A 26,742-nucleotide genomic window follows, 5' to 3' on the forward strand; every position below is an offset into this window, starting at 1 on the left:
GTAATGGTTTTTAAACATCTTATTGTTGTTGCGCTCCTCTGGACTCTCTCCAATGTGTCCATTGTTCTTAAAAGTTTGGCATCCAAAACTGGACACCATACTCTAGCTGAGGCCTCACGACTAAAGAGCACAGCAGAAGTTACCTCCCATGTTTTACATAGGACATTCCTTTTGATACATCCCAGAATGGCAATTGTGTTTTTTGAAACAGCATCACACTGTTGACTCATTCAATTTGTTATCCACTATAAACCCAGATCCTTTTCTGCTGTACTGCTGCCTAGCCAGTTATTTCCCCTTTTGTATGAATACAATTGATTTTTCCTTCTTAAGTGTAGTACTTTCAACTTGTCTTTATTGAATTTCATCTTGTTGTTTCAGACCAATTCTCCAATTTATCAAGATAATTTTGAACTCTAGTTCTGTTCTCTGAAGTGCTTGCAACGTCTTCCAGCTTCGTGTCATCTCACTGGTCTATCACTGATGCATCACCCTGGATGTTATCAATGGTGGAAGTGCTAGTGCAATTTTTACCACTGCACCCTTAAAGCTGTCACCATTGTTAGTATCAAGGGAGCTGAAATGATGCTATACCAGCAATAGGTGAATTGGTAAAGATTTTCAAAGTGCATCAAGTGAGTCACTTTCAGGACCAGAACTGCTACTCAGTAGTTCCCACATCCATGTTCAATTCACTAGAGCAAACTTCCACAATTCAAAACCAAAAAAACCCAAATGTATTATTTCTTTTATACAAACGTTTAGAATGTTAACAAAGAGAAATTAATTTCAAACATATACAGAATTTTTAGAAGTTAACATGGAAAGCACTTAATACATAACTTTGTGGTATCTTCTCCCCATTTTGTACATGCACAATAGTAGTTACTAAACCGAGCAGGTATAAAACTAGACCATTTAGCAGTAGAAATTTATGATCATTTCTATTCGGATATGTAAAATGTTAGTACTGGGGAAACGATGGATCAATTTTGCTAGCCCAAGCCATAAGCCCCCCTCTGATATCCTTAGCCAATATCGAACCAAGTTCTTTGTCAGGCAACTCCTGTAAAACTCGCACAGCTTTCTGGGAATCATTTCCTAGTTTGCAAACAACATATACTGGGAAAGCCGTTTTGCCATTAGTTCTTTGCTTTTCTTCACATATTCTCTTTTCTAAAAATTTCAAACATTCTTCATTTCCCCCCTCTAGTTTACTTAAAGGAATATGGATAGAGTGTACAAGATAACAGATGTCCACTTCTACCTGTGGACGAACATCTACCAGTATATGAGGGACTTGCTCATCCAGTAGCTTTTTGTACTCCTCGACAGATATCCTTTGTTCACTTGGCAGTAGGCATAAAGTTCTACACTTGTCTGTTGCTGATGAACCACAGAATGCTTCATAATCCTGTAGGCTGGTCATAGTTGGCTTGTCACCACAAATGGCACAGTCTGGCTTCTTGGGTCTTAACTTGATGTTGCGAAATCTGCCTTCAAGGGCATCGAACATTAGCATGAACTGGTTGAAGGTAGAACCTATCCCTGAAGCTATCTTCAGCACCTCCAAGGCCTGGATGCACCCCATGATGCCTGGCACAACGCCCAGGACTCCCCCATCTGCACAGTTGGTCACTGTCTCCGGTGGAGGAGGCTTTGGGAAGAGACAGCGGTAGCAGGGTCCCCCTTGGTAGTTGTACACCACCAGCTGCCCCTCCAGCCGGAGAGCACTGGCTGATACAAGCGGCTTCCCAGCGAGGACACAAGCATCACTGACCAGGTACCTGGTGGGGACGTTGTCTGAGCAGTCGGCCACCACGTCGTACTGCCGGACCAGCTCCAGGGCAGTGCTTGGGCTCAGGGCCTGGTGGTAGGGCACATACTGCACCGTGGAGTTCAGCTGCCGAAGGGAGGCAGCTGCAGACAGGGCCTTAGGCAGCCCTTCCCTAGCTTCCCCGTGCAGGACCTGCCGGTGCAGGTTGCTCATCTCCACCACATCGTGATCTACCAGCCCCAAGCGGCCGATGCCGGCGGCCGCCAAATACTGGGCCAGGGGGCAGCCCAGCCCGCCGCAGCCCACCACCAGCACGGCGCAGCGGGACAGGCGCAGCTGCCCTCGCACTCCCAGCTCGGGAAGCACCAACTGCCGGCTGTAGCGCAGGATCTCCGCCGGGCTGAGGGAGGCCCTCGCCTCCAAGGGGGGCAGCTCCGGCCCCGCCGCCGGCTCCTCAGCGGCCTCTCTCGCCAGGACGGCGGCCAGCTGCCCCTGCAGGGCGCGCAGCTCCTGTTCCCTCCGGTCTATCTCGGCCCGGAGCCTGGCCGCCTCGCTCAGAGCCATGACCGGAGAGAAGGGGCAAGCAACCCACGCCTAGCCCGGCCCGCAAAGCGCCGCAAGGTGAGGGACACTTCCGCTTCCGGTCCAACACCCTAACAGGTCCGGTGACAGCGGGGCTGCCCAGCCCGACCCATTCTGCACACGTCGGTGCCACGCGCCGGGGTAGCTGCGCATTGGCTGCTTCATTCCCCGAGTGTAGTAACCGCTCCCCTAGTTCCGGGTGGTTTGTGGCCCCGCCATGGCCGCGGCCAGCCGGAACCGAGCTCGGGATAAGTACTCGGTGCTGCTGCCCACGTACAACGAGCGCGAGAATCTGCCGCTCATCGTCTGGCTGCTGGTGCGGAGCTTCCAAGAGAGGTACCCCGGGCCCGGCTTCCCCCGCCCACCCGTGCCTGACGCCGCGCCGCGGCCTGCGCTCCCTCCCTAGAACGGTGTTGCGTGGGCGCCGCGCTCAGTCGGGGTCCCTGCTCCCGGGAGCCTGCTGGACCCGGCGCCTCTGTGCGGGGATCCCCGCGGGGGCTGAACGTAAGCTGGCAGAGTGCGGCCGCTCGCAGCAGGGACGGGACGGGCCAGTCCAGCCGAGCTGCGGAGCCCGGGTCGGCCGCCGTTGCAGCTCGCCGAGCTCCGGCTGTCGGGACCGCTGCTGCGGTGTGAGCGGAACCTCCCTGCGGACACGGGAGCTCCGCGTTAGTAACCTCTCCAGCGTCACTTTTCACGGGGCTGCGGGGTCGTAGGGGAGGCTAGGTTTTAGCATGACTGTTTGTTTTGTGGTAGTGCCTAACACGGGCCCCCATTGTGTTGGGGTCACACCTGTAGAACAAAACTGCGGTGCCTGCCCCAAGAAGCTCACAATTAAGTCTGTGGCTGCTTTTCGGAGCTCTTTGGCTTTTTACATAGTTACACACACACACACACAGATTTTTGAAAATCTGAGCATAAATATTCATATAACTAGTTGGTCCTAGTTCATAAGAATTTATAAAGTACTAGCAATACCCTAGAGGGATAATAAAGTCATTCATGGTGTGAAAATTCTAAAATCTTTCTGTTAGCAGTGGAAAGTGCTGTAGCTAATTGTGCCTCTCCTCTAACAGTGAATAGTTCCTTTTTTCCCCCCACTGTGACTATTTAGGGAAACAAAATTACAGTAAACAGAGTACAAATCCTAGCATTTGTAATCACCCCTGCACCACTATGAGGAAAAATTACTAGATCAAGGGACCAATGATCATTTTAATATCCAGAGTCTCATAGGCTTGGGACTAGAAATGAGTCTTGTAGTAAGATGATAAACAGGCTGGTACTGTTTCAATTTGCTGTGAAGCAACTGCAACTTAAGATGCAAGTGAAACAGGAATACATTAAAACATGTCTCTAAAAGCTGCAACTTTTTGTACTTCTAGCTGCTAGCAGACCATTCTGCATTTTGTTCTCCTGTTTCAAGCCTTTTGAAACAACATAGCTGCTGAAATTGGCTTCCCACATGTTCATTTCAAAATAATTGTCATTTCAGTGGAAGCAACTTTGAAATTATAGTCATAGATGATGGAAGCCCAGATGGGACACGGGAAGTTGCTGAACAGTTGGAAAAGATATATGGTTCAGATAAAATTGTGAGTGGTATGGTTTTTTTTTTCTTTGCTTTTATTTTTTGTTGGATTGGGAAGTATTTAAAGTGGTTAGAATGGGGGATTAGAGTTGGGGCTTCTGAGTGCAAGACTTGGCTTTCTTTATATCCGTGAGCAATCTGTTTAACTTTTGTGACCCAGTTTACCATACCATAAAATCATAGAAGTGTAGGATTAGAAGAGATATTAAGAGGCCATGTTGATAAATGGTGATGATAGTAATAATAGCAGCCTCACAGGGAATATTGTGAAGCCCCATGAATTTATGTTTACAAAGTGTTTTCAGTACTTTGTGCACATACTTCATTCTGGTCAAAGAAATGATGATGATTGTACTTGGCCTGTGGATATTTAAAAGGAAAGAGGAGGAGTAGCTAAAGCTGAATTTCACTTTCTTCGGCTGCAGGTGTGAGCGGCTATGCAGATGTATGTTAGTCTACTTTTCATAATTTACTTCATATTAATTAGTATATTTACTTAGAAGAACCTTCTAACAGGATTGTTAAGGGTTTTTGTTCTCTGTACTACTACAGAACAATAGCGTGGAAGTATATCTGGTGAGGTAAATATCACTTTAATTCATTCAGAGTTTGAGTATTTAAAGATGCTTCATTTCAGTGATAAAAGCACATAAGCATACTATGGTCTGAGAACTAGAAGTTCAGCTTCATTGTGTTCTGAGCAACAAAAAATGTAATATGTTTTATATCCCTCTTTCCCCCCCCCACCTCCTGGGTCCATTAATTGGCAGTTGTAAATTTCATTTTCTGGGACTGAAGCTTAAGATTGTGTTAGTGAATTAAAATAATCTTTTTAAAGATTGTGTAAGGAGAAGTGTGTATATGGAGTTTGGAATTTTTTGTTGAATTTTCTATTGCTACTTTGTATAAAACAGTTATACCAAATGCAGGTCACTATTTGTCTCTAAGGCCCCGATCCTGCAGTTGGATCCACGTGAGCTGACCCTTGATACAGCGTGGAGCCCCATATAATTCAGTGGAACTCCATGCAGGCATAGGCATCTGCTTACCCTAATCTAATGCCAGGAAAATGAGAGAGTATTTCTTTGCTTCCTGAAATTAATTGTGGGTAGTGAGCAAAATCTGTTCTGACTGATGCACAAAGGTCTGTATTTAAATAATTTGATGGTTCTTCCTATTTACTAGGTAGTAACTGTATCCTGGTCTGAGGAAACTCCATTAATGAAGGTCAAGAATTTTATAGCAAATGGATGCTGATGAATCTACTTTTGATTTTCTAAAATTGGCTGAGAAACAGAGGAGTTGAGATTCCTACACAGAGTCATACAAAGATTTTTGGGGAAAAGAAAAGAGAATGAAATAACCACTCTATAGAAGCTCTAATGATGGCTGACTTTTTACAGAAGCTCTATCCTGGTCCTCCTTTGGTTTTCACACTAATGTTCATGATCTCACAGGCACTTATAATATATCAGAAGAAGCCAACATTTTCAAATCAAGAAATCTAAAATTAGACTCCAAAGTCCATATTTGGTTCACCCTTTTCAATGAGCACCCACCAACTCTTATTAATGTCGGTGGGAATTTTGAGGTGCTCAACACTCTTGAAAATCAGACAGGAATCTAAATATGGAGTTGAGTGTCTAACGTTAGACTCGTTTTTTAAAAAAAAAAAAGTTGGCCTAGAAACCTAGACTTGTGAGGTGTCAGAGGGAGCTCAGCTTCTGTGGGAGCTGAGAATGGTCAGCACAGAATCAAGGAGGTGGTTGGTCATCCAAATAAAATCTTACTGATGATTTTCAGTAAGATGAGTGACTATTAAGCTGAATTACACTTGTGTGTAAAAAGTGTATATTCAGTACTGACTATCTTAAGTCACTCCAAGAGTTTGCTCAGATATTACCTCTTAATATTTGTCACCCGACAAAATTGGTGGGGGGAAATTGTGTGTTCAGCTTTGTAAGAGGGTATTTCAAACAGTGGGTATTGGGGGAGGAGAGGCTTAAGAAAACAACCGGAATGACTTCCTTACATAGCAGTTCTTCAGTAAAATTTAAAATAGATTGGCTTTTAATCTAGTTTATATATCCAGTTAATATAAATGTTTCCGTTGAACCTGTCTTTCCTTAGATGAATTTGATTCTCTGTAGTATCTAAATATTTAAAGGAAAAGGATCTCTTTCAATATTGGTTCAGCATCTTGAGCTATGTAATGGTGGCATGTCAGTGAAAGTGAGAGAAACTGTAGTCTCAGCTAATATAACTTTATTAATGTATGGCCTAATCCCCTCTCCTTCCCCCCCCCCCCCCCAAATATCTTGCAGCTTCTAAGGCCCAGAGCAAAAAAGCTGGGATTGGGTAAGTACTCATTAAGCTTCTGGTTTAGAGTAAAACTTCCTGCTATCTGTTTTGTTTGGGTTTTAGTTTTAACATTCCATAGGAGGAGTCATAGTGGAACCCTCAGACAGAAATAAACGTTTTCATCAAGTAATTATAAGCAAACAAATGTGCAGTGATTTAAAAAACCACACACGTTATATTATAGTGAACTTACAACAAATTCCCCACAACCTCAAACCTGCAAATTGTGGTCTTGGGCAGTCTACATAGTAGCAGGAAAACAGTTACTATGCTCATCCTCCTTCCCCTGCTCCACCTACTTATTACGCAGTCGGGTCCTAAATTTAGACAAGTTGTCACTTGTACATGGGCAGACTGCTGTGCTCACATGGTACCCCATTGACTCAGTGAAGTCACTAGGGCTCTGCGCAAGTGTAACAGTCTACCCATGTGCAGCAAATTGCAGAACTGGGACCTTAATTTGTTACGGACTTCAGAGCAGGGACTCTTTCCTACTATGTGTTTGTAGAGTGCTTATTGTGGCTTGGATCAGTTTAACAGGACATGTTGATACTACTGTAATTCAAATCATACATTTCCCTTGAGGATCCAGTCATGCAAGTTGTTGAGCACCATCCTCCCCTATTAAGTTCAGTGTTATTTGAAGTCTTTTAGGCACATTACAAGAGTTGATTATCACATACCAGGATATAGTCCTAATTTTGGGGCCAATCCTGAACCACTGTAATCAATTCTAAGATTGCTGTGAATTTAAATGATCAAGATTGGGCCTTCTGTAGCTCCACCATTGACTCATTACTACTACTCAAGGAATATGCAGACCATGTCTGTTTTTCATTGTTACTTAAAAAAAAGGCAAAAATTAAGCATTTGATAATTTTCTTACTCAAGTGTAAACATTTATCACAAAACATACTGGGGGAAGATTAGTCTGTTCGGACTCAGGCCAGATTTCTTCACCGCCAATAATTGAAATGGAAAAAGCAATGGAACACAACTTACCTACTTGACTTAATGAAAATCAGTATTTGTCTCTTACTGAATCTCGACACTCCCACAAGCTGGTGAAATATTTCAGGTGCCCTGTTTATTGAATATTGTGCAGTTAATCTACTTGTACCACAGGAAATGTTTAACTATGGTATGTGCCAATACCCAAAAGGGGAACAAAGTTCTAAGTCTTGATACTGAATTGTCTGTATTTAAATTCACCTTTTATATTCTCATTTAGATATGAGGCCCTAAGAAACCTAGGTATCTTTTTATTTTCTACCTAATTTTTATCCTGACCTTGGTTGTGATCCTCTGTTCTGTGTTTCAAAGAACAAAGTCCTATATTTATTTATATTTATTAAAATTGGCTTGGTTCAGGGTTTTTAATGCACCCTGTCTTTCCTGTAATAAGTTTATTTACTAGTTATATACACTACATGGATCACTAACATTCCTGGCTTGTAATTTTGCAAACATCATGAAAAAGAGACCAGAGATGAGCTGTTCATTAACTAGAAGTAGAATTCCCTGTGTAAATGCTTGATATGGGCACCAAGGTCCACATCTGGATGCATGCTTTTTAAAAACTGACATTTACATTTTGGAAAATTTCTAGGAGGACAGCAAAGTTAATCCGAGGTAATGAAGACCATGTGCCAGATTTTGATTTCAATTATGCCATTGTAGCGTTATTGGGAAAAAATGTGGCCTTAAAGCAGCATCACTGAGATCGGAAAGTGGCCTTCTTGAGGAGAAACTTGGATACCTTAACTTGTTCTGTCTCTTATTGATATAGATGAACTGATTCACATAATGTGGTTAAAACAAAAAAAATTAAATTGAGGAAGGAAAGATTTTTAGCTTAGGCATCAGATGGAGCATTTTCATAAATGTTGACTGACTGAACAAAGTAGTAGTTAATCAGAAGAATCTTTAAGATCAATGGTAAAATTTTCAAAAGCAACTGAGTGAGTTAGGTGCGTAAGTCTATTTTTGAGTATTTTAGGCACTGTGGAAAATCTTACCTGTATTGGCTATCCATTTACCAAGTGATGTTTTTCTGGTTATTTCTACTGCAGTGAAGTTTGTCCTGCAAAGTTTTACACTTTTGGAATCTAGTACTGAAATTATTGGAGAAACATTAATCTTCAAACATTAAGATGATTTTTCTATCCTATTTAAAACAAAAACAAAAAACTCAGGAGCATTTACTTAATCCGCTTTTGTAATATAATTTTGAGACGTTGTAAAAAGATTGAATCTGCTTAGAGACCTGTGTGCATGTTAAGATAGTGATGAAATTATTTCTCTGATGTCTTCACCAGGCACTGCTTATATTCATGGAATGCAGCATGCCACAGGGAATTTCATTATCATCATGGATGCGGACCTCTCGCACCATGTAAGTTTATATCTTGCGTGGTCTTTTTTTTTTTTTTTTTTTTTTTGGTAAGTGTTTTTAATTAATTGTTACTGACTGTTTTTCTTTTTCTTCTTTTCCCACCCATCTGCCTGTTTTCAGCCAAAATTTATTCCAGAGTTCATCAGGTAGGTACCATTTTTAACGTTTGGAGTATAACTTTTAAGCTGTTGAAGTTCTATGTTAACATTTGAATACCTTCCATTGCTGTATAGCTACCTCATTGAATCAAAAAAGCTGTTTCAAGCAACTGCAACAAGAAACATAGTCAGGGCAAGGATTTGGGTGGCTCTAATAAGACCCAAATATTTCTAAAGTACCAGTACCACAGACATTAACCCTTAACTCCGGCAAAACTCCCATAGACTTCAATGGAAGTTTTATTTGCTTAAGGACTACAAGAACATGTCTTTAGAGGAAGAAAGAATGTGTGACTAAGCACTTATGTTTCTCCTTTAACTGGTTCTACTTTGAAAAGTAACTTAGTAAAAATGGGATCTTCTTACTCTACAGTTCTGCTTCATGTGTGCAGTTAGCATTAGAGATGCTGAGTTGAATGACTAAATTAAGTTTTTTACTGCTTTGTATTCCTGTTGTCCCTGCAGGAGCCAGGATAGTGAAAAGAGAGAGAGAGAGTTGGATTCTAGTCCTGCTAGTGCATCATCAGTAGATGTGTTTAATAAGTTACACCTTTGCAAACTAGTTAAAGGCGATGGGGTTGTACGGGTGTAATTGAGGTGGAATTTGGTTTCCAAGTGATGATGCACAAGAAGGAGAGATCCTAGGTTGATTTTTGCAGGGCTTCCAGTTTGAAGAAAAAACATTTTTTTACTTGCAAACTGAGGATATTTGATATGAAGTCACTGATAAACAATAATCATGAAACTCCTCAATGCAGTTATTAATTATCAGAGTAGAACCAGACTTTAAATTTTGTGAGATAGTTAGATAGAACAGTTATAGCTATTATTTATCATTTTGAGAATAGAGGTATAGGTATAGTTAAAAGATCAGTCAAAACAATTAAAGACTAAAACTAGATTTTATTTTACAATAACAGTCCCTGAACAAAAGTTTTGTTTTCCAGAGTGAGTCAGTGATCTCTGTTAAAAGTTACAGTACCCAGTTACAAAATAGAGTTAACTCTCACTAATTATGGAACATTTTTTTTCTTAACGTTTAAAGTTGTATCAAAAATAATCGAGAGCAAGTACCTTCAAAGTTAAGGGTGTCACTCTGTTTATAATTTTCCTCTTTCTGGGCTGTAATGCAGAAGATCTCAAACAATGGATTCTATATAATATCCTGCAGAGCTATATACAGTGGGGGCTGCAGGATAGTGTCAGACTTATCTTTTAATTTCCTTGTTACTGTCAGTTTGTGTTATTTAAATATTTTAATATGTATTTTTTTTAAAATCTCCATTTTACATTGGAGTCTAATTTTTCTTTTGCCTTTTTAAAATAAGTAGGTCTAGATAAATTATTCATGAAGCAGTCTTTGAAGTTCTATGAGATAGATGGTAAAAAGCATCACAAGATGCTCTGAAATAGCCCTGCTTTATAAGAATGTAAAGAGAGTGGTTTAAAAAGGTATATAAATGTATAGTGCTTATAACCAACATAATTATTGCCTTCATGCCAACTTCTATCCCACCTTGTTTGAAGGTCTATAAAATATAAATTTGTTTTAAACTGATACAATGACTTTTCATGTTTGAAATAAATTGTATTTCTTGAAGAAAGCAAAAAGAAGGTAACTTTGACATTGTGTCTGGAACTCGGTATAAAGGAAATGGAGGTGTGTATGGCTGGGATTTGAAGAGAAAAATAATCAGGTTAGTATTTTTACCTATATATTTGCAGATAAGAAAATTGCTGCTCAAACTTTTTTCAATAATTTCAAAGAAAAGCACTCTCAACCGATAAATCATCATGTCTTTCATCTCTGGGACTCCCCCTTCCCGGGAGTCTAAATTGCCGATCTGTGTGAACTGGACTAGATCTCAAATGACTAGGAAAGAATGTCCAGTGGTTAAGGCATTATAGCCTAGGACTTGGGAAACCCGGCCTTAATTCCCTGCTCCACCAGAGACTTGCCCAGGATCACACACAGAAAGTTACTTAGCCTCTCTGTTCCCCATTTGTAAAATTAGGATAGCACTTCCCTACCTCCCAAAGATGTTTAGAATAAAGACTGTGAGGCACTAAGATAAAACAGTGATGCGGGGATGTATACAGGAGTGCCGCCAGCTTTTTTGCCGCCTTAGGCGGCGGAAGTCCCGCCCCCGAAATGCCGCCCCTGACAGAGGGGGCGGAAGGTCCCGCTGCCGCGGTCGCCGACCCCCAAATGTTAGTGCCCTAGGCGACCGCCTAGGTCGCCTAATGGGTTGCGCCGGCCCTGGACGTATAAGTACTTTAAACAGAACAGTACTTCTCATCACAAAATCAAATTTAATAATAGAATAGAAACTTGTATGCCTGGAAATTTTCTGGCTAAGAAAACATCAAGAAAAAACTTAACCATGTGATCTCTTTGGGGAAATTGGACTACTTAGGTCAGACTTGGAACACTACTGTGGGTAAATCTGCAGTGTATCAATTTGGGACAATTTTTGGCCTTGCCACAAATAGAACAGTAGCTTCTATTTCCTATTTCCCTTCCTTGCCACAAATAGAACACTGCTGCATTTCTTCCAAGTTCATAGGTGTGTACCTTTACATTTAAAGACTGTGCTGGCCTTTCCCAGGGACAATGAACCACTCAATCTCCTTTTGGTTATAATATTGTCTTTCATTTATTAAGAGTTATCTAACAAGTTTTCATGTTAAAATTAATTACCAGCCTATATAAACCATTCCTTAGATCTTGCCAGAAAGGCTAATACAGTTCTAACTATGGACAGTTGGAAATATTTTTTTTCCTAAAGAGAAGATAAAATAAAAATGCTATATATAAGTCACATATGAACATGGAGAGCAGCTTCTGAATTCTGTGGTGGACTTGTAGTCACTGAGGGCTGAATCAGCAGGGGTAGATTTTTCTTCCATATAAAATCTTGCTCTTCTCAAATTTGTCTAAGGTCTGTTCACTCAAAACAAGTCTGACTCAGTTGGTCCTCAAAAGAATTGGGAGCAGAAGCCCTGGTAATCATTTTGAAAAGACGTTGCCACCACACCTATTATGTTTAGGGTTTTTTTTAATTTAATGGCTATTTTATTTTTATGAGAGACGAAGGTGGGGAGGTAATCTCTCTTATTGGACCAACTTCTGTTGCTGAGAGCGACAAGTTTTTGAGCTTACACAGAGGTCCTTGTAAGCTTCAGGTGATGTGGGTGTTTTTTCCTCTTGGGTTTAAGTCAGACCCCACAGGAACTGATGAAGATAGAACAATCATTCTTAGACTGGAAACTGTGGTAGAGTTCAGGGCGATATAATATTGTAGCAATGTTAAATCTGAAGAGAAGAGCTGCATTCTTTGAGAGAGACTACTCGTTTGCTAGCTAATTGGATAAGGTAAAAACTAAATGGGAACCCCAAAGCAAGAGTTGGATACCTTAGAATAAATGGACTTTTTTTTTTTTATACACTTCAAACAATTCACATCAGTCTATTCACTTATTAATAAGTTTCTGATAATTAAAAAAAAATCAGAAATGGCAGGATGAGTTATCCTCCTCTTCCTGCCAACCAAACCAGATTGACTAGAGCAAAAGCCTGGAGGAAGTGGAATGTACTGATTCTGTTCATATATTGGCTATACATAATTACTGTCTAGAGTCCAAAGTGTGCTTGGAGCTACAGAGTTATACATGAAGTCATGCCCCCTTACAGTTGTGAGACCTTAGGAATGACTTGCCCACAGTCACACCAGAAATCTTCCTGAGCCAGGATTTGAACACAGATCTTCTACATCTAAGTTCAATGTCCTGTCTGCTAGGCCATCATTCTCCTCCCCTTACAGGTGAACATGATCCAAGCAGAGAACTAATCTGTCTAAAATTATATTGCAAAATATTTTGTATTGCAATTTGCTTTACAATGCAGTATAATGTGTGGTTGTATATGATGATTCTGCTATAAACATGTAAAAGCATAGTAAATCTGGCTTTTAAAAACAGCATTTTGTTTCTTAAAGAATATTCCGTTATCTGTATATTCACTTCCAGTTGAAAAGCAAAATGTGTATTTACTGATCTAAATGTTTTTTACTTCAAATTCCACATTTATTAATCAAGTCTAGTGCAGTGAAAACCGATTTAGTTATATAACTTTCCATATAAAGCAATAAAAGGTTGCCTTTTTTATGTTAAAATGGTAAATTCTTTTGTGGAAACCCTGCTTGTGCTTTCTAAACTTTGTTTTGAGTGGTTATTGACATGCATATCCTCTTTGACAGTCGTGGTGCCAACTTTGTAACTCAGGTTTTGTTGAGACCAGGTGCATCAGATTTAACAGGAAGTTTCAGGTACATGCCTCTTTTTTTTTTTTTTTTTTTTTTTTTTTATAATTATGAAGCTGTATTAATTTTCTCAATTGCTAGCCAAGAATACGTTGTGGGAACTATGACATCCATTAGAGTAAAGAAAGATGGATTGGAGTCATAAAACTTTCTAGTGACTATTTTTAAACAGTTGTAATGTGGGTAGGCTGTAAGTACAATACCTGTACATGTTATCTTTGTATCTGAAATCCAAAGTTTTGCCACAGGTTTCAATTTCATTTCAATTTACAGGTTATACAGAAAGGAGGTCTTGCAGAAACTAATGGAAAAATGTGTTTCTAAAGGATACGTCTTCCAGATGGAGATGATTGTTCGAGCTAGACAGTTAGGATACACTATTGGAGAGGTACAGTAAAAGCATAGAAAATCACATTTCAATTTTATACTGTAAATGTGGGTATGGGCTATTAGAAGCAAAGAAACTGCCGAGCAAGAACTCATAGGAAGTATCATTGAAGCTATAGGCTGGGATTCTCAAATAAGCCTAAGGGGGTTATGCACACAACTCTACTTCTCCAACATAATTAAATCCCACACTTGCAATCATAGCTGATATTTTTTGCCACCTTTGACTCACTCTTCAGACCTTCACCTCCTGCCTCCACTTGTCTCTCTGTGCAGGATCTTGCATAATTCTTCTAAGAGAAAATTGACAAAATATGATATGACCTTCTCTGTCCCCTTGGTTTGCTTTTCCTTCCCCTTCTGTAACGCTCTCTCTCCTCCTTCTCTCCTGTCAGATGCAGAAGTTTCTCATCTTCTCTCTTCCGTTCTCCTCTCCACTTGTCCAGGGTCCCCAACCCATCCCTACTCTTGATCTCCCTTGCACCAACTCCTAGCTTCCATTGTCCACTTGCTAAATTTTCAGACCTCTTTGTAGTTTCTCACGATTGGGAGGAGCTCTCTGAAAACATCCGCAAAGTTACCTCATTATCCGCCTTTAAAATCTCCTTAAAACTCTCCTTTGCCAGGATGCCTAAAAAATACTTAACAGTTAGGCTACTTATGCTGACCAACAATGTCTTCTTGTTTGCTTGTACTTCTTCCCCCTTCTGTCTGTCTGCCTCCCGTCTTGTACTTAGATTGGGGCAGTGACAGTCTTGTGTTCTGAGTTTGTATAGTGCCTAGCACAATTGGGTCCTGGTCCATGGTTGAGGCTCCTAGGTGCTTTGGTAATGCAAAAATTAATGATGATAAATCCTCAAGCTCTAGGCACTCATGACGCATTTTAAAATGTATAAATGAGGTTTAAATCCTATATATTAGAATCATACAAATATTTGTTGTTTGACAGATTCTTCCTGGAAATGCTTATCTAGATACAGATCTTTAAGGCCCTGATTTTTCAGAAAAATTGGGCACATAGATGTGCATGCAGATTGGGTAATTGCAGATGCTAGGGTCTAAATTAGGCACGTTTGTGTGTCTGTGTATGCTCACACCATTGCAGAATCTGCACACGAAGATTAGGATTTCAGTTCTGTGCATACTTCAAAATTCAGTAGTAGTCAAAGTTTTTCTTTTCATGGCCAAGTTATCATATTAAAGATAGTTGATATCTACCAACTCAAAAGAGAACAGTTGTGTGGTGTGAAGCAGAGTTGGCATATGCCATACCTGGATGGTCTCCTATGCTTCTCTGTTTTATTTTGCTGCTCTTTTGTACCAGGTGTGAAATGCATTTCAGTGCACAGGATGCGCATTCTGGTGGTATAAGGGTTACGGCTTTTGCACTATGTAAATCATCACCATTTAAAAATATGACATGCTCTTGAACAAGAAGGTGTAGTCCAGCAACAGTTTAGGAGGTAAATTCTAATTCTGTAGAGAAAATTGTGCCCTGAGATACCGTATTGTGCCCAGAGATACTGTGATGTTGGATGGCTTGTGAATGCAAAATGTTCACTTTTCACTCTTCATGGAATGCCATCCCACTTTAAGCATCTTGCACTGACTTCCTCTCCAGCATGGAGTTACTGATTTTTTTATTTTTTTTCCTTCCTAGCCCAGCTAAATATAACTGTTGAGGTGCTTATCAATGTTGTCAAAGGGATCCTAGTGAGAAAGCTGGGGGAGTTTATTGGATGTCTTAGTTTATGTTCTTCTTTGGCTAGCTGTTCTTGTTGTGAGAAGTAGAACTGTATCTGCCAGATGATTGCCTTGGCCTCTCTTTTGGCATAGGCAGCTGTGCCTGGAGATGAGACATACTCAGTTCTGGCACAATAACAAGGGTGTGGTGTGTATTTGTATTACACATGCCAGCTGATTTCTGATTGAAACTGCCAGTTGAGTGCAGATCCAATTTTTTTATTTTATATTCTTCTGCAGAGTTAATTTTGTTGAATTTGGGCCCTGGAGTATTCTTATTTAACACATGCTTTTGTATTAGAATATTAAGAGTTCTTATAGAATTGTAGGACAGGAAGGAACCTCGATAGGTCGTCTAGTCCAGTCGCCTGAACTGAGGCAGGACTAAGTATTATCTAGACTATCCCTGACTGGTGTTTGTTTAACCTGTTCTTAAAAAATCTCCAGTGATGGAGATTCCACAGCCTCCCTAGATAATTTGTTTCAGTGCTTAACTACCCTGACAGTCTAACCTAAGTCTCCCTTTGTTGCAATTTAAGCCCATTGCTTCTTGTCCTGTCCTCAGTGAATAAGGAGAATGATTTATCACCATCATCTTTACAACACACTTTTACATACCTTGAAGACTGTGTCCCCTCTCAGTCTTCTCTTTTACAGACTAAACAAACCCTATTTTTTCAATCTTTCCTCATAGGTCATGTTTTCTAGACTTTTAATCATTTTTGTTGCTCTCCTCTGGACTTCCTCCTATTTTGTCCACATCTTTCCCAAAGTGTGGTTCCCAGAACTGGACACAGGACTCCAGCTGAGGACTTATCAGTGCTTAGTAGAGTGGAAGAATTACTTCTTGTGTCTTGTTTACAACACTCCGGCTAGTACATCCTAGAATGATGTTTGCTTTTTTTGAAACAGTATTTATTACATAATGGACAGACGGAAGTACCTAGGTGAAGCAATATGTTTATAACCTTCATGAACAGCAAGTGAATTGGACAATAAGTTTGTATAACTGAAGGAACTAAAAATTCTGTATTTTAAGCAACTTTTTTTCTAAGAATAACATAAACCGCTTGTTGAAGATCCATAGACCCAAGTGGATGTTGTGTACCAAATGTGCATTGAATACAATTACTGTGTCTGTTATGTCAGTGAAGTTGAGCAGAAGGCCACTTCATGATCCTCCTCTTGCCAATGGTGAGGAATTGATGTTGGAGCATCAAGCAAGTACTTGTTTAACTCTGCCACTTCCGGTTATGGCAGTCTCTGCCTAAACCACCCCAATGGACTTTTGCCTCACTGACCCAGTAGAAATTTAGAGAAGGAGGTTGGTTGGGACTTCACAGCATGTTGTGAGCCCTTGGGTGTCCATTTCACTGATCCTATCTTTGAGAACAGTTTGTTCAGAAAACTCAGTGGCTAACGATAGAGTAATATCTTTAGACCTGTCTCTAGGTGTGATCAACCATACACTCTAGTATCTCAACCTTGAGGCACAGTTAAGACTGATGGGTAGAACAGTGATGATAAAGAAAGCAGCATGATCCCAGATATTTGCCCCATTTCCCTTACAAGCATGTTCTCACAGCTGTAGGGAAAGTGCTGCGCATTCCTCTAAGCCTTTCTCTCTGTTTCTGTGGCAGCTCTGAATGTAGTTATCCACAAGGGAAGCTCACTTAATCAGGGCTGTGAGCTCAGGCAGCAGCTCACAAACCTGAGCTGCTCTTTTCTTCTCCTTTTGCTCCTAAGGCACTAAACAATGAGAGCGCAGGCAGCCCAGACATGTATGAGGCTGTTAATGGACATCCATCCTATGCAGCATGTAGCCTTCTGATGATGGATCAGAAAGGGATTAAAAAAAACCAAAAGACAAATCCACACTAAAGGGGGGGGAAATGGAAGACAAAAAAAGCAATACAGTGAGACCAGACACAACTATACCTAGCACATTCAGGGACATCAGAAGATGGCATTCATCCACAAATCAGTTGCTAGGAGAGGCTCCAACAACAAAAGTTAGGAACCACCAATGCAGATTCTATCCATCTTTGGAGACTACAGGTGTTGTTGCTAAGTCTCTGCCAACCTGAGGAACCAGTCTTCTATTCTGGTCTCCATGTGGAAAAGCACAGTAGCTTTGCTAACACAACCAGCACACTACATATTTAAATCTGTAATAGTTTCACTTTTTTTAATGATAATATGTTGTGTTCTGAACATACTAATTGTGCTAAATGTAATATAAAATGCATAATAGATTTAAAGCTGTATTTTCTTTATATTAATTAAGTTAAATTCCTAAAATAATTAGAATAAATTGTTCTTGTGGTTTTTGTTGTTGTTTTTTAACAGGTTCCTATATCATTTGTGGACCGTGTCTATGGAGAATCTAAACTGGGAGGCAATGAAATAGTGTCTTTCTTAAAAGGACTGTTAACTTTGTTTGCAACTACATGATAAGAGCTTACCCTAAGTTAATTCTTATTTAAAATGCAACATTCTCATGAGTTAAATGTAATTTTTAAAACATATTCAGTTGTACAAGCTTGCTGCTTTGCTTAGTTACCAGGAGACCCATCACCTATTTGTGATTAAGTGAACCAACAATAATAAAGCAAATAAACTGTATCACCAGAATATTATTTTCAAATTAAATGAACTAGTGTATTTATGAACAATGTATACTAACGAAAACCCATGCAGTACTGTTTTTTGTATGAATAATGAAGTGTTAATAAATTAGACCACACTTCAGTTCTGGGCTATACATTTTTGTTGAAAAGTGTCATGAGATCTTTCTCTTATGTGCATGAAAATTGTAAATTGTGCAACTTAGCAAGATCCTACTGTATACAGAAAGATGCATTTTTTTCTAAATTATATTCTAACAAAATATTTTTGTCTTTATTCCAGACTAATACTGAAAATTTCAGTCAGACATACTATGTTAAGAATAATACACAAATAAATTCAAATAATCTTTTGCATAAAGCTTGGTTGCATGCTTACATTATAAATTAATAATCTTATTCATGTTAAAGTTAAAGATGGCTTTAAAAAAAAAGGAAAGTAATGATAGAAAAAACAGGATTTATCTTCTCTTTGCCTTGTGGTTTGTAGATAATTGGGGTTTTATATATACTTGTACCAATAGCTGTCCCTCTTTTTCCCAACAAAAGTCTACATAGAATGTCAGACCATTTCTACAAAACTTACAGGGGAGCTGGAGAAAAGTAAGACTCTGTGTAAAATGACACAATGTTGGGTTGCTTAGGAATTTCCTAATACAAATGCTTACAGGGACCTATTTTTTTGTAAACCTGCTATTAGACAGGAGTGATAGAAACAGAAGCCTCTTTAAAACAGAAATACAAAGATATACAAATGTGGACTACTCTAGTTTTTTGTGACTGATTATAGATAATTTTTTCTTTAACTATCTTATACTCTTTTTTAAACTTGTATTTTTAAAAAAGAGAGATCCATCCCACCCAAACCCATGGTGACATAGGCCACAATTCACTTCTCTCTGAAATCTATAGAGAGCCCTCGTGTTGACTTCATGTGGGAAGGCTCTAACCAATAGTTCTCAATGCCGAAGTTGTATTTGTTCTAGAAGCTGTTGAATGAAGTATAGACAGCATAGTTCTATATTTTTTCGATGTTTCACTAATTACTTATAGGTGGTGGACACTTCAAAATCCTATTTTGTGGAGTGCAAACATCCATGGGGGAGGAGGAAAGCAGAGGATGCTGTTCTAAGAATGTTAAATATAATTAAGACAAGTATGTCTCAGCCTCTGAAAAGAATTGGCTGTAAAGTAAAAATACCAAATTACATGTAAAATAGAGTACTATCTAGTTGTGAATTGTAATAGAGTGTATAACTGGTACCGATTAAAAAATACATTCATTAGAAAAATTAGGGCAGCAGGGAGACAAAGCAGCCAAAGAATGAAATAACACTTCATTAAATAGAATTATTTTTATTTAATTGTTTGCATTCTTTTATCTAGGCAGATATAAACATCTGATCTATGGTTCTAGTTAACAAAATGAAACACCAGAAGGAATGTTAGATTAGTTCACACTTGGGATATTTACAATATAAACAATTTCTAAGCAGCATTTTATCACTGGGACATCCACCATCTATTGGTGTCATAGCCTCCTTAAAGTTGTATGTATTACAAAACTTTTAAAGTAAGTAAAATATTGGAAGTGTTCAGAGGAAATAATATCAATGAGTTTTTTTTTATAAAAAACATTTGTGGTCACAACTTTTTTTAATTTAATTGCAGTTGGATTTGACTTAGCCATCCACCTTGTAATATCTTGTCTGTACATCACATTTCTAACAAATTATGTCCATATTTATATACTTTCATTTGGTGCACTCTAAGGCCCTGATCCTGCAATGTACACAAAGGTGGGCAAGCCCAATGAAGCCTGAAATTAATAGGGTCCACCTATGGACATCTCACTTGCAGGATCGGGGCCTAAAACATAAAATGTTTGTAACTACTTTTATATTAAATTATAGGTCTTTTTACCTTACACTCCAAAAATATTACAGTTGTTTCCATGTCACCGTAAAGCCTTAAAATGAGCTAAAACGTATAATAGGGGTGCGGTGAGATCACATTTTTTTCTCTAGGTAGTTTTATAGCCACTGGTGATGAAGGTATGGATTAAGTCATAGAATCATAGAATATCAGGGTTGGAAGGGACTTCAGGAGGTCATCTAGTCCAACCCCCTGCTCAAAGGAGGACCAATCCCCAGAGAGATTTTTACCCCAGTTCCCTAAATGGCCCCCTCAAGGATTGAACTCTCAACCCTGGGTTTAGCAGGCCGATGCTCAAACCCCTGAGCTATCCCTCCCTCCAAAGGTCACTATTGTCAGTTATTTGTGATCCAACTGCAAGACAATGTGGCCTAGATTTTCAAATGTGTGTAATTGGATGTTCAAAAATGTGTGCACCTGACTTGTGCACACAGTTACTACAGTTTGCTTGTGAAAGGTAGGTGTCTAACTAGTCATGCATTGATAATCAAGTAAACTGGACAAAGACAAGTGTGGTGATTGTGTGTGCAAATTAGGCACACAGGTGCCTGCACGTTTTTGTTTGCAGAGAGATCTGAAAATGTGGAACAAAATCTCTAATACTGCTTCATAAGCAACATTTATCTATATAGAGAACTTTTCTTACTTAATTTACAATTAATAACTTTTCTTAGTCTTTACGAAGAGTGGTATTGAATAGCATGAACAAAGAATCTCAAAGGAAAAACTAAAATGCCCTATGGTATCAGTATGTGGGTGGGCAGATAGTGGCCTTTTTGAAATGACAATAGAACTTCACCAGTGTGAAATTCACCCCTTGGTGAAGGGCTGTGCACCAGGGTCCTGCACCCCTGGAGTCCCATGGTATCCCTCAGTGAGGTTGTGGGGGCCCTCTGCACCATCCCTATGCTAGAGAGGTGGGTTCTCTGCTGAATGTGAACAGGCCCCTGTAAAATAGAGTGTTGGGAGGGGTAGTGGTCCCCATTTAAATCGGGGGCTAAATAGTGGCTGCAGCTATGCACCCTGTCCTCAAATTGGGAGGTGAATTCCTTCCACTCCCAACCATGATGGATTACCCTGTATGAAACCTGTTTACTCATTCTTTGTGTATTGAGTGAATGTCACCCACTGTTGACCAGAAGACCCAATGCAGATTAGTGAGATTTGCGAACAGATGACTTTTTATTTAAAAGGGGGGGAGCAAATTGCATCACCGTATGTTGACAAGACAATGTTAGTTCTTCAAAGTATTATAAATAGTGTATTAGCGTAGTCATTTTCAGTAGTAGAGTTAGACAAAGTAATAAAATCCTTTCAGTGCCCTGCTACTAAATTTTTGAGAAGGGAGGAGTGAACGCCAGTTTGTGTGAGAGAGCCCCCTTCTGCTACCTCTTAGAGGCAACATGCAAAGGAACAAAACAAAAATTTCATGTCTTATAACAAAGGCCTGAACACTGTTAAAAATAAATATTTTGCACTGCTTTTACATTAGCAATATTGATTTTTGTCTAGTATAAAAGTCACTCTGATAACTCAACAACTTGTCAACTGACAGAATCAAGAGAGTGAAAGTGGAGCAATTGAGGGGGAAAAGTCACTATTCAAAACATTGGGGTAGTGGTTGTGTGTGTGAATACATTTTTATAAAACTTCTGTGAATAACAATTTGGAAAGAGAAAAATTTTGTTAATGTTTTGACACCACTGCTCTTCTAAAAGTGTGACAGCTCAGAGTTGTAGCTATCCAGTATGTTCTCCAGGAAAAAAACAGGAATGACCATTGTTGATATTTCTAAGATTTAAAGAAAACAAGTGGGGGGGGGGGGGGAGAATTAGGCAGCAGAAGCTCATTTTGTTAAAAAAAAAAAAAAATTTCAAGTCCCTTTTAACTTGGTCTTAAAAGCCTGCACTTCTGAAGAAGCAGCTCATGTTTGTTCTTGGAGTCTCTCTCTCTGGAAGTGCGTACACATGATAGGGTTGCTAGGTGTCCAGTGTTTGACTGGAACACCTGGTTGAAAAGGGACCATGGCGGTGATGCCGACTAGGCCGTTAAAAGTCCAGTCAGCAGGGGCTCGGGGCTAAAGCAGGCTCCCTGCCTGCCCTAGCTCTGTGCGGCTCCTGGAAGCGGCCGCCGGCTCCCTGCAGCCCCTAGATGCATGGGTGGCCAGGGAGGCTCTGTGCGCTGCCCTGACCCTGAGGGATGGCTCCGCAACTCCCATTGGTTGGGAACCATGACCTATGGGAACTGCAGGGGCAGTGTCCCCCTAGCTGCCCATGCATCTAGGGATTCTCAGTGGACTCTCAAACTTTTGTATTGATGACCCCTTTCACACTGCAAGCCTCTGAGTGCAACCCCGCCTTATAAATTTAAAAACACATTTTAAAATATTTAACACTATTATAAATGCCAGAGGTGAAGCAGGGTTTGGGGGTAGAGGCTGACAGCTCGTGACACCCCCCTATGTAATAACTTCATGACCCTCTGAGGGGTCATGACCCCCAGTTTGAGAACCCCTGATCTAGGGGCTGCAGGGACCTGGTGGCCACGTCCCAGCAGCTGCAGTAAGCACCCCAAACCCTCTCCTGCACCCCTGCCCCAGCCCGGAGTCCCCTCCTGCACCCCAAATCCCTCATCCTCAGCCCCACCCCAGAGTCCACACCCCGAGGTGGAGATCGTACCCCCTCCTTCACCCCAAACCCTTGGCCCCAGCCCAGAGCCCCCCCTGCACCCCAAACCCCTGGCCCCATCCCAGAGCCTGCACCCCCAGCTGGAGTCCTCACCCCCCCACACACACACCTCTGCCCCAGCCCAGAGCCCTCTCCTTCACCCTGAATCCCTCATTTCTGGCCCCACCCGGAGTCTGCATCCCCAGCCCGGAGCCCATACCTTCCCTGCATCCCAACTTCCTGTCCCAGCCTGGAGCCCTCTCCCACACCCAAACCTCTCATCCTCGGCCCCACCCCAGAACCTGCACCCCCTGCCGGAGCCCTCACCCCCCTCCCACAACCCCCACCCCTGCCCAGCCTGGTGAAAGTGAGTGAGGGTGGGGGAGAGCGAGCGATGGAGGAAGGGGGGATGAAGCAAGTGAGGCCAGGGCCTTGGAGAAGGGGTGGGGCCTCGGAAGGGGCGGGGGAGGGGTGTTTGGTTTTTGTGCAATTAGAAAGTTGATGACCCTAACAGAATTGTCTACTGTGAATGCATGCCTAAATCCATGTCCTAGAACTGGCCTAAGTATCGTGGGGAGAACAGCTGCTCACCTTCTCTCTTCCTCTTGGACCATGGAGCATTTTTTCTCCAATCAGGCTTCTCCAGCTTACTGGCTAGAGTAGCCTCCCCAATTTTAGTATAACCCCTGTTCGTGGGACTGGAAGACTTTTGCAACAATGGATCCTCTGCTCCTGACCCTCCTTAGCTCCCAAACACTGTATTGTGCAGCATAGGAAGCCCCCATGAGTGCAAGCTCTGCAACCAACCCCAAATTCACCATTTTGTGCAGTGAAATGACACTGGTTGCACTGCTGGGGGATAGGAATAGAAGTGCCACTGATGTGCATGCTAAAGCCAATATGTCCGTAATAAATAGTGCAATGTTGTGATCAGCTGGTCAGAACTTTAATGGACATGTTTTTTAAAAGAAAGCTAATATTTGTCAATTGATAGTCTTCATTGAGGGCCACTAACAATGTTAAAAATGTATGCTGTTTTTGAGGTAGACAGGCCCAAATGATAAAGATGTAATTCTTCTATAATGGGGAAAATGCCCCCCGCCCCCCCGCCCCGACCTTTACATACGTCATACACTTGAAGGGTTTGTCTTTTAACTTTCTTTTGGGTAGAAACCAGTCATTGACAATTTCAGACAAAAAGGAGATTTTTTTTTAAAACTGCATACAGGTGAGGGGCTTCTAATGTGGACTGCTTTACAGTCTTATGAGTGGTCACTCCTGCAAAGGCTATGATTTTCAGCAGGGTTTATGTTGAAAATCCTGAGGGGGAAGATGGGTAAAATTGAGTAAAACCTACTGCAAGTGTTGATATTGATACCTGTTTTATCATAATTTCATACATTTTAGCTTTTCCGGTGAGGCTTATTACATTGCCTATATTTATATACCACAAAGTCATAAACATGCTGTTAGAGTAGACGCACTGCCCTGCTCTTAGGAATCCATGTACCCTGTGAGGACAGCAGGCCATGCTAAGTCCTGGTGTAAATTCATTGAAGTCAGGGATGTTACAGTAGGAATGAATTTGGCTCAGCATGCTTAACGGTAAGAAGGAAAGGAAGTGCCTTGTACTTTGTATCAGAGACGCTCCCCTCCCCCAAACAGCTGATTGGCTAGCTCCAGTAGCAGGCAGGAGGCAGTCAGTGCTCATGGACTGGGAGCTGACAGATATAATGCAGGGCCTCTAGATCTGTGCAACTGCAGAATGGAGACATGTTGACTGTGGGTAGGGGAAATAAATGGATTCTCCTTAGGGCTTTCACGGAAGGCTCAATCCTGAAAATCCACTGAACCCTTAAGCATGTGCTTTACTTCAAGCATGTGAGTAGTTCTAATGAAGTTACAGAAATACTTGTGCCTGAAGTTAATGCATGTGCTTAAGTATGTTGCTGGATTGGGGGTGGGGGCTCAGCACCTTGCTACATTGAGCCCAGTACGACCCTGGCATTGGGGTATTTAGCTCAAATAAGCAAAGTTACATATTTGTGGTAGAATATTTAGGGGTCTTGGGGCTGTCCACTTGCTGAAATTCAAATTCCCTAAATTTTGGTGTGAAAATTAGACCTGCTCTTTGAGCAGTTCTTCCACTAGGCCTCATTCCTCTTCCCGTCCTAAAACAAATCACTTCACTCCATTACACAACTCCATGATTTGTTTTTTAATCAATGTAACTAAGCTGGTGCTTCCTCAAATTTCTAATTCCTTATGTACTGGAAAGTTGTTTGTACATGATTCAAAAAAATAATAGCTTACCAATTATGTTTACATATATAAATAAAGCATATTTAATTATATAAAATCATGGTACCAAAATTATGGCATAACTATCCAGAACAATTTTTGTCTTGGTGTATTTCTCACCTATAATAGCATTTGAAAGGAACGTAGAAGCAGGTGAAAGTTTGGACCTAAAAACATTAGTTGTATTCATTTTGTAGACGTGGAAAATCCTGTGGATTATAAGGCCCTGGTTTTTTTTAATAGGTTGGGCACACAATTGCACTCACAAATTGGCTAAGGTCATTTGCACATACAACTACCTGATTTGCATGCCTGACTGCATGGGAAATTAGACATAAATTATGTCTTAAAATCAGACCCTAAATCTACATTATTTTTAAGAAAGTATTATACAAATCTTACGACTTTTAGGTTCTGCAAAAATAAAATGGTCTTTACTTCCTCTGCTGTCCCTGCAAGTCCTTAAGCTGTGCTGACATTGCTGATGCCATTTTAACTTTAAAGTTGTTGGGTTTTTTTGTAAGTCTTATTAACTTTACTCCTATTCAAAACACAAAAGGTAACAATCTGTTTAACAAAAAAATAAAATTTCTTATTTCAATTCTTCAAATTCCTATGAAAATTAGAATTACTTAATGCCTTACTGCAGCAAAAAGGTTCCATAGGGGCTTCCCTTTTAGTGGACAGCCCTGATTAATTCCCTTTCTATTTTGGTTTCCTTTGCATAAGTCTCAAATGCCAAATGTTGACTTTTGTGCATTATACTCTTGCACCTACAATATAACCCCATATTAGTAAAAATAGGTGTTTCACAATAGCTTTAATCCAGTGGTTCTTAATCTTTACTGCAGCCTGCACCCCTTTGGTTCTCAAAAATATGTTCTCGCACCACTTATCAAAAATCGTTGAAGTAGGTCAGTTCTTTAAACCTAGATATATCATAAATATAGAATGAATGAGAATTATATATTTATTTTAATTTCACACTTAAAATTTAAAACAGTAATCGTTAAAAAATGTATAATGTTAATACATACATAGGTTTGATGAAACAAAGGAGTTGTACTTACATGCCTGTACTTATTTGGGGTTTTGGATGATTTACCTTCTAAAAAAATCTGGCATGTCTCGCACCCCCAGAAAGGACGTGTCGCACCCCCACGGAGTGCATGCACCCTAGGTTAAGAACCACTGCTTTAATCTGTGTCTAAAACACACAAACTTCATACCATATCTAGTTGCCAACATACAGACATTGACTCATCCAATGAAGTATCTAGAAAATTCAATGCAAGATTGTACAAATTTTTAAATAACAATACAAAATTACAGGTTTCAGAGTAGCAGCCGTGTTAGTCTGTATCCGCAAAAAGAACAGGAGTACTTGTGGCACCTTAGAGACTAACAAATTTATTAGAGCATAAGCTTTCGTGGGCTACAACCCACTTCTTCGGATGCATATAGAGTGAAACATATATTGAGGAGATATATATTCACACATACAGAGAGCATGAACAGGTGGGAGTTGTCTTACCAACTCTGAGAGGCCAATTAAGTAAGAGAAAAAAAACTTTTGAAGTGATAATCAAGATAGCTCAGTACAGACAGTTTGATAAGAAGCAAGTGTGAAAATACTTACAAGGGGAGATAGATTCAATGTTTGTAATGGCTCAGCCATTCCCAGTCCTTATTTAATCCTGAGTAGATTGTGTCTAGTTTGCATATCAATTCCAGCTCAGCAGTCTCTCGTTGGAGTCTGTTTTTGAAGTTTTTCTGTTTTAAGATAGCCACCCACAGGTCTGTCATAGAATGGCCAGACAGGTTAAAGTGTTCTCCCACTGGTTTCTGAGTATTATGATTCCTGATGTCAGATTTGTGTCCATTAATTCTTTTGCGTAGA

The 26,742-nt window shown here is 40.4% G+C and overlaps 2 protein-coding genes across 2 annotated transcripts; one reads left to right on the forward strand and one right to left on the reverse strand.

Annotated features, from left to right (window-relative positions):
- Window positions 1-725: 725 nt before the first annotated feature.
- Window positions 726-2,341, reverse strand: MOCS3 (molybdenum cofactor synthesis 3). The gene has a single exon (XM_065414846.1). It carries the CDS (start codon window positions 2,339-2,341, stop codon window positions 965-967), a length of 1,377 nt encoding a protein of 458 aa, XP_065270918.1. The 3' UTR covers window positions 726-964.
- A 125-nt stretch (window positions 2,342-2,466) lies between these two features.
- Window positions 2,467-18,295, forward strand: DPM1 (dolichyl-phosphate mannosyltransferase subunit 1, catalytic). Its single transcript, XM_065414286.1, has 9 exons — window positions 2,467-2,695; window positions 3,852-3,951; window positions 6,272-6,305; window positions 8,627-8,703; window positions 8,824-8,849; window positions 10,463-10,558; window positions 13,121-13,189; window positions 13,457-13,571; window positions 17,663-18,295. Exons 1-9 carry the CDS (start codon window positions 2,577-2,579, stop codon window positions 17,765-17,767), a joined length of 741 nt encoding a protein of 246 aa, XP_065270358.1. The 5' UTR covers window positions 2,467-2,576; the 3' UTR covers window positions 17,768-18,295.
- Window positions 18,296-26,742: the final 8,447 nt, after the last annotated feature.

The sequence above is a fragment of the Emys orbicularis genome, chromosome 12 (genome assembly GCF_028017835.1).
Source record: "Emys orbicularis isolate rEmyOrb1 chromosome 12, rEmyOrb1.hap1, whole genome shotgun sequence".
NCBI classification, from domain to species: domain Eukaryota; kingdom Metazoa; phylum Chordata; order Testudines; family Emydidae; genus Emys; species Emys orbicularis.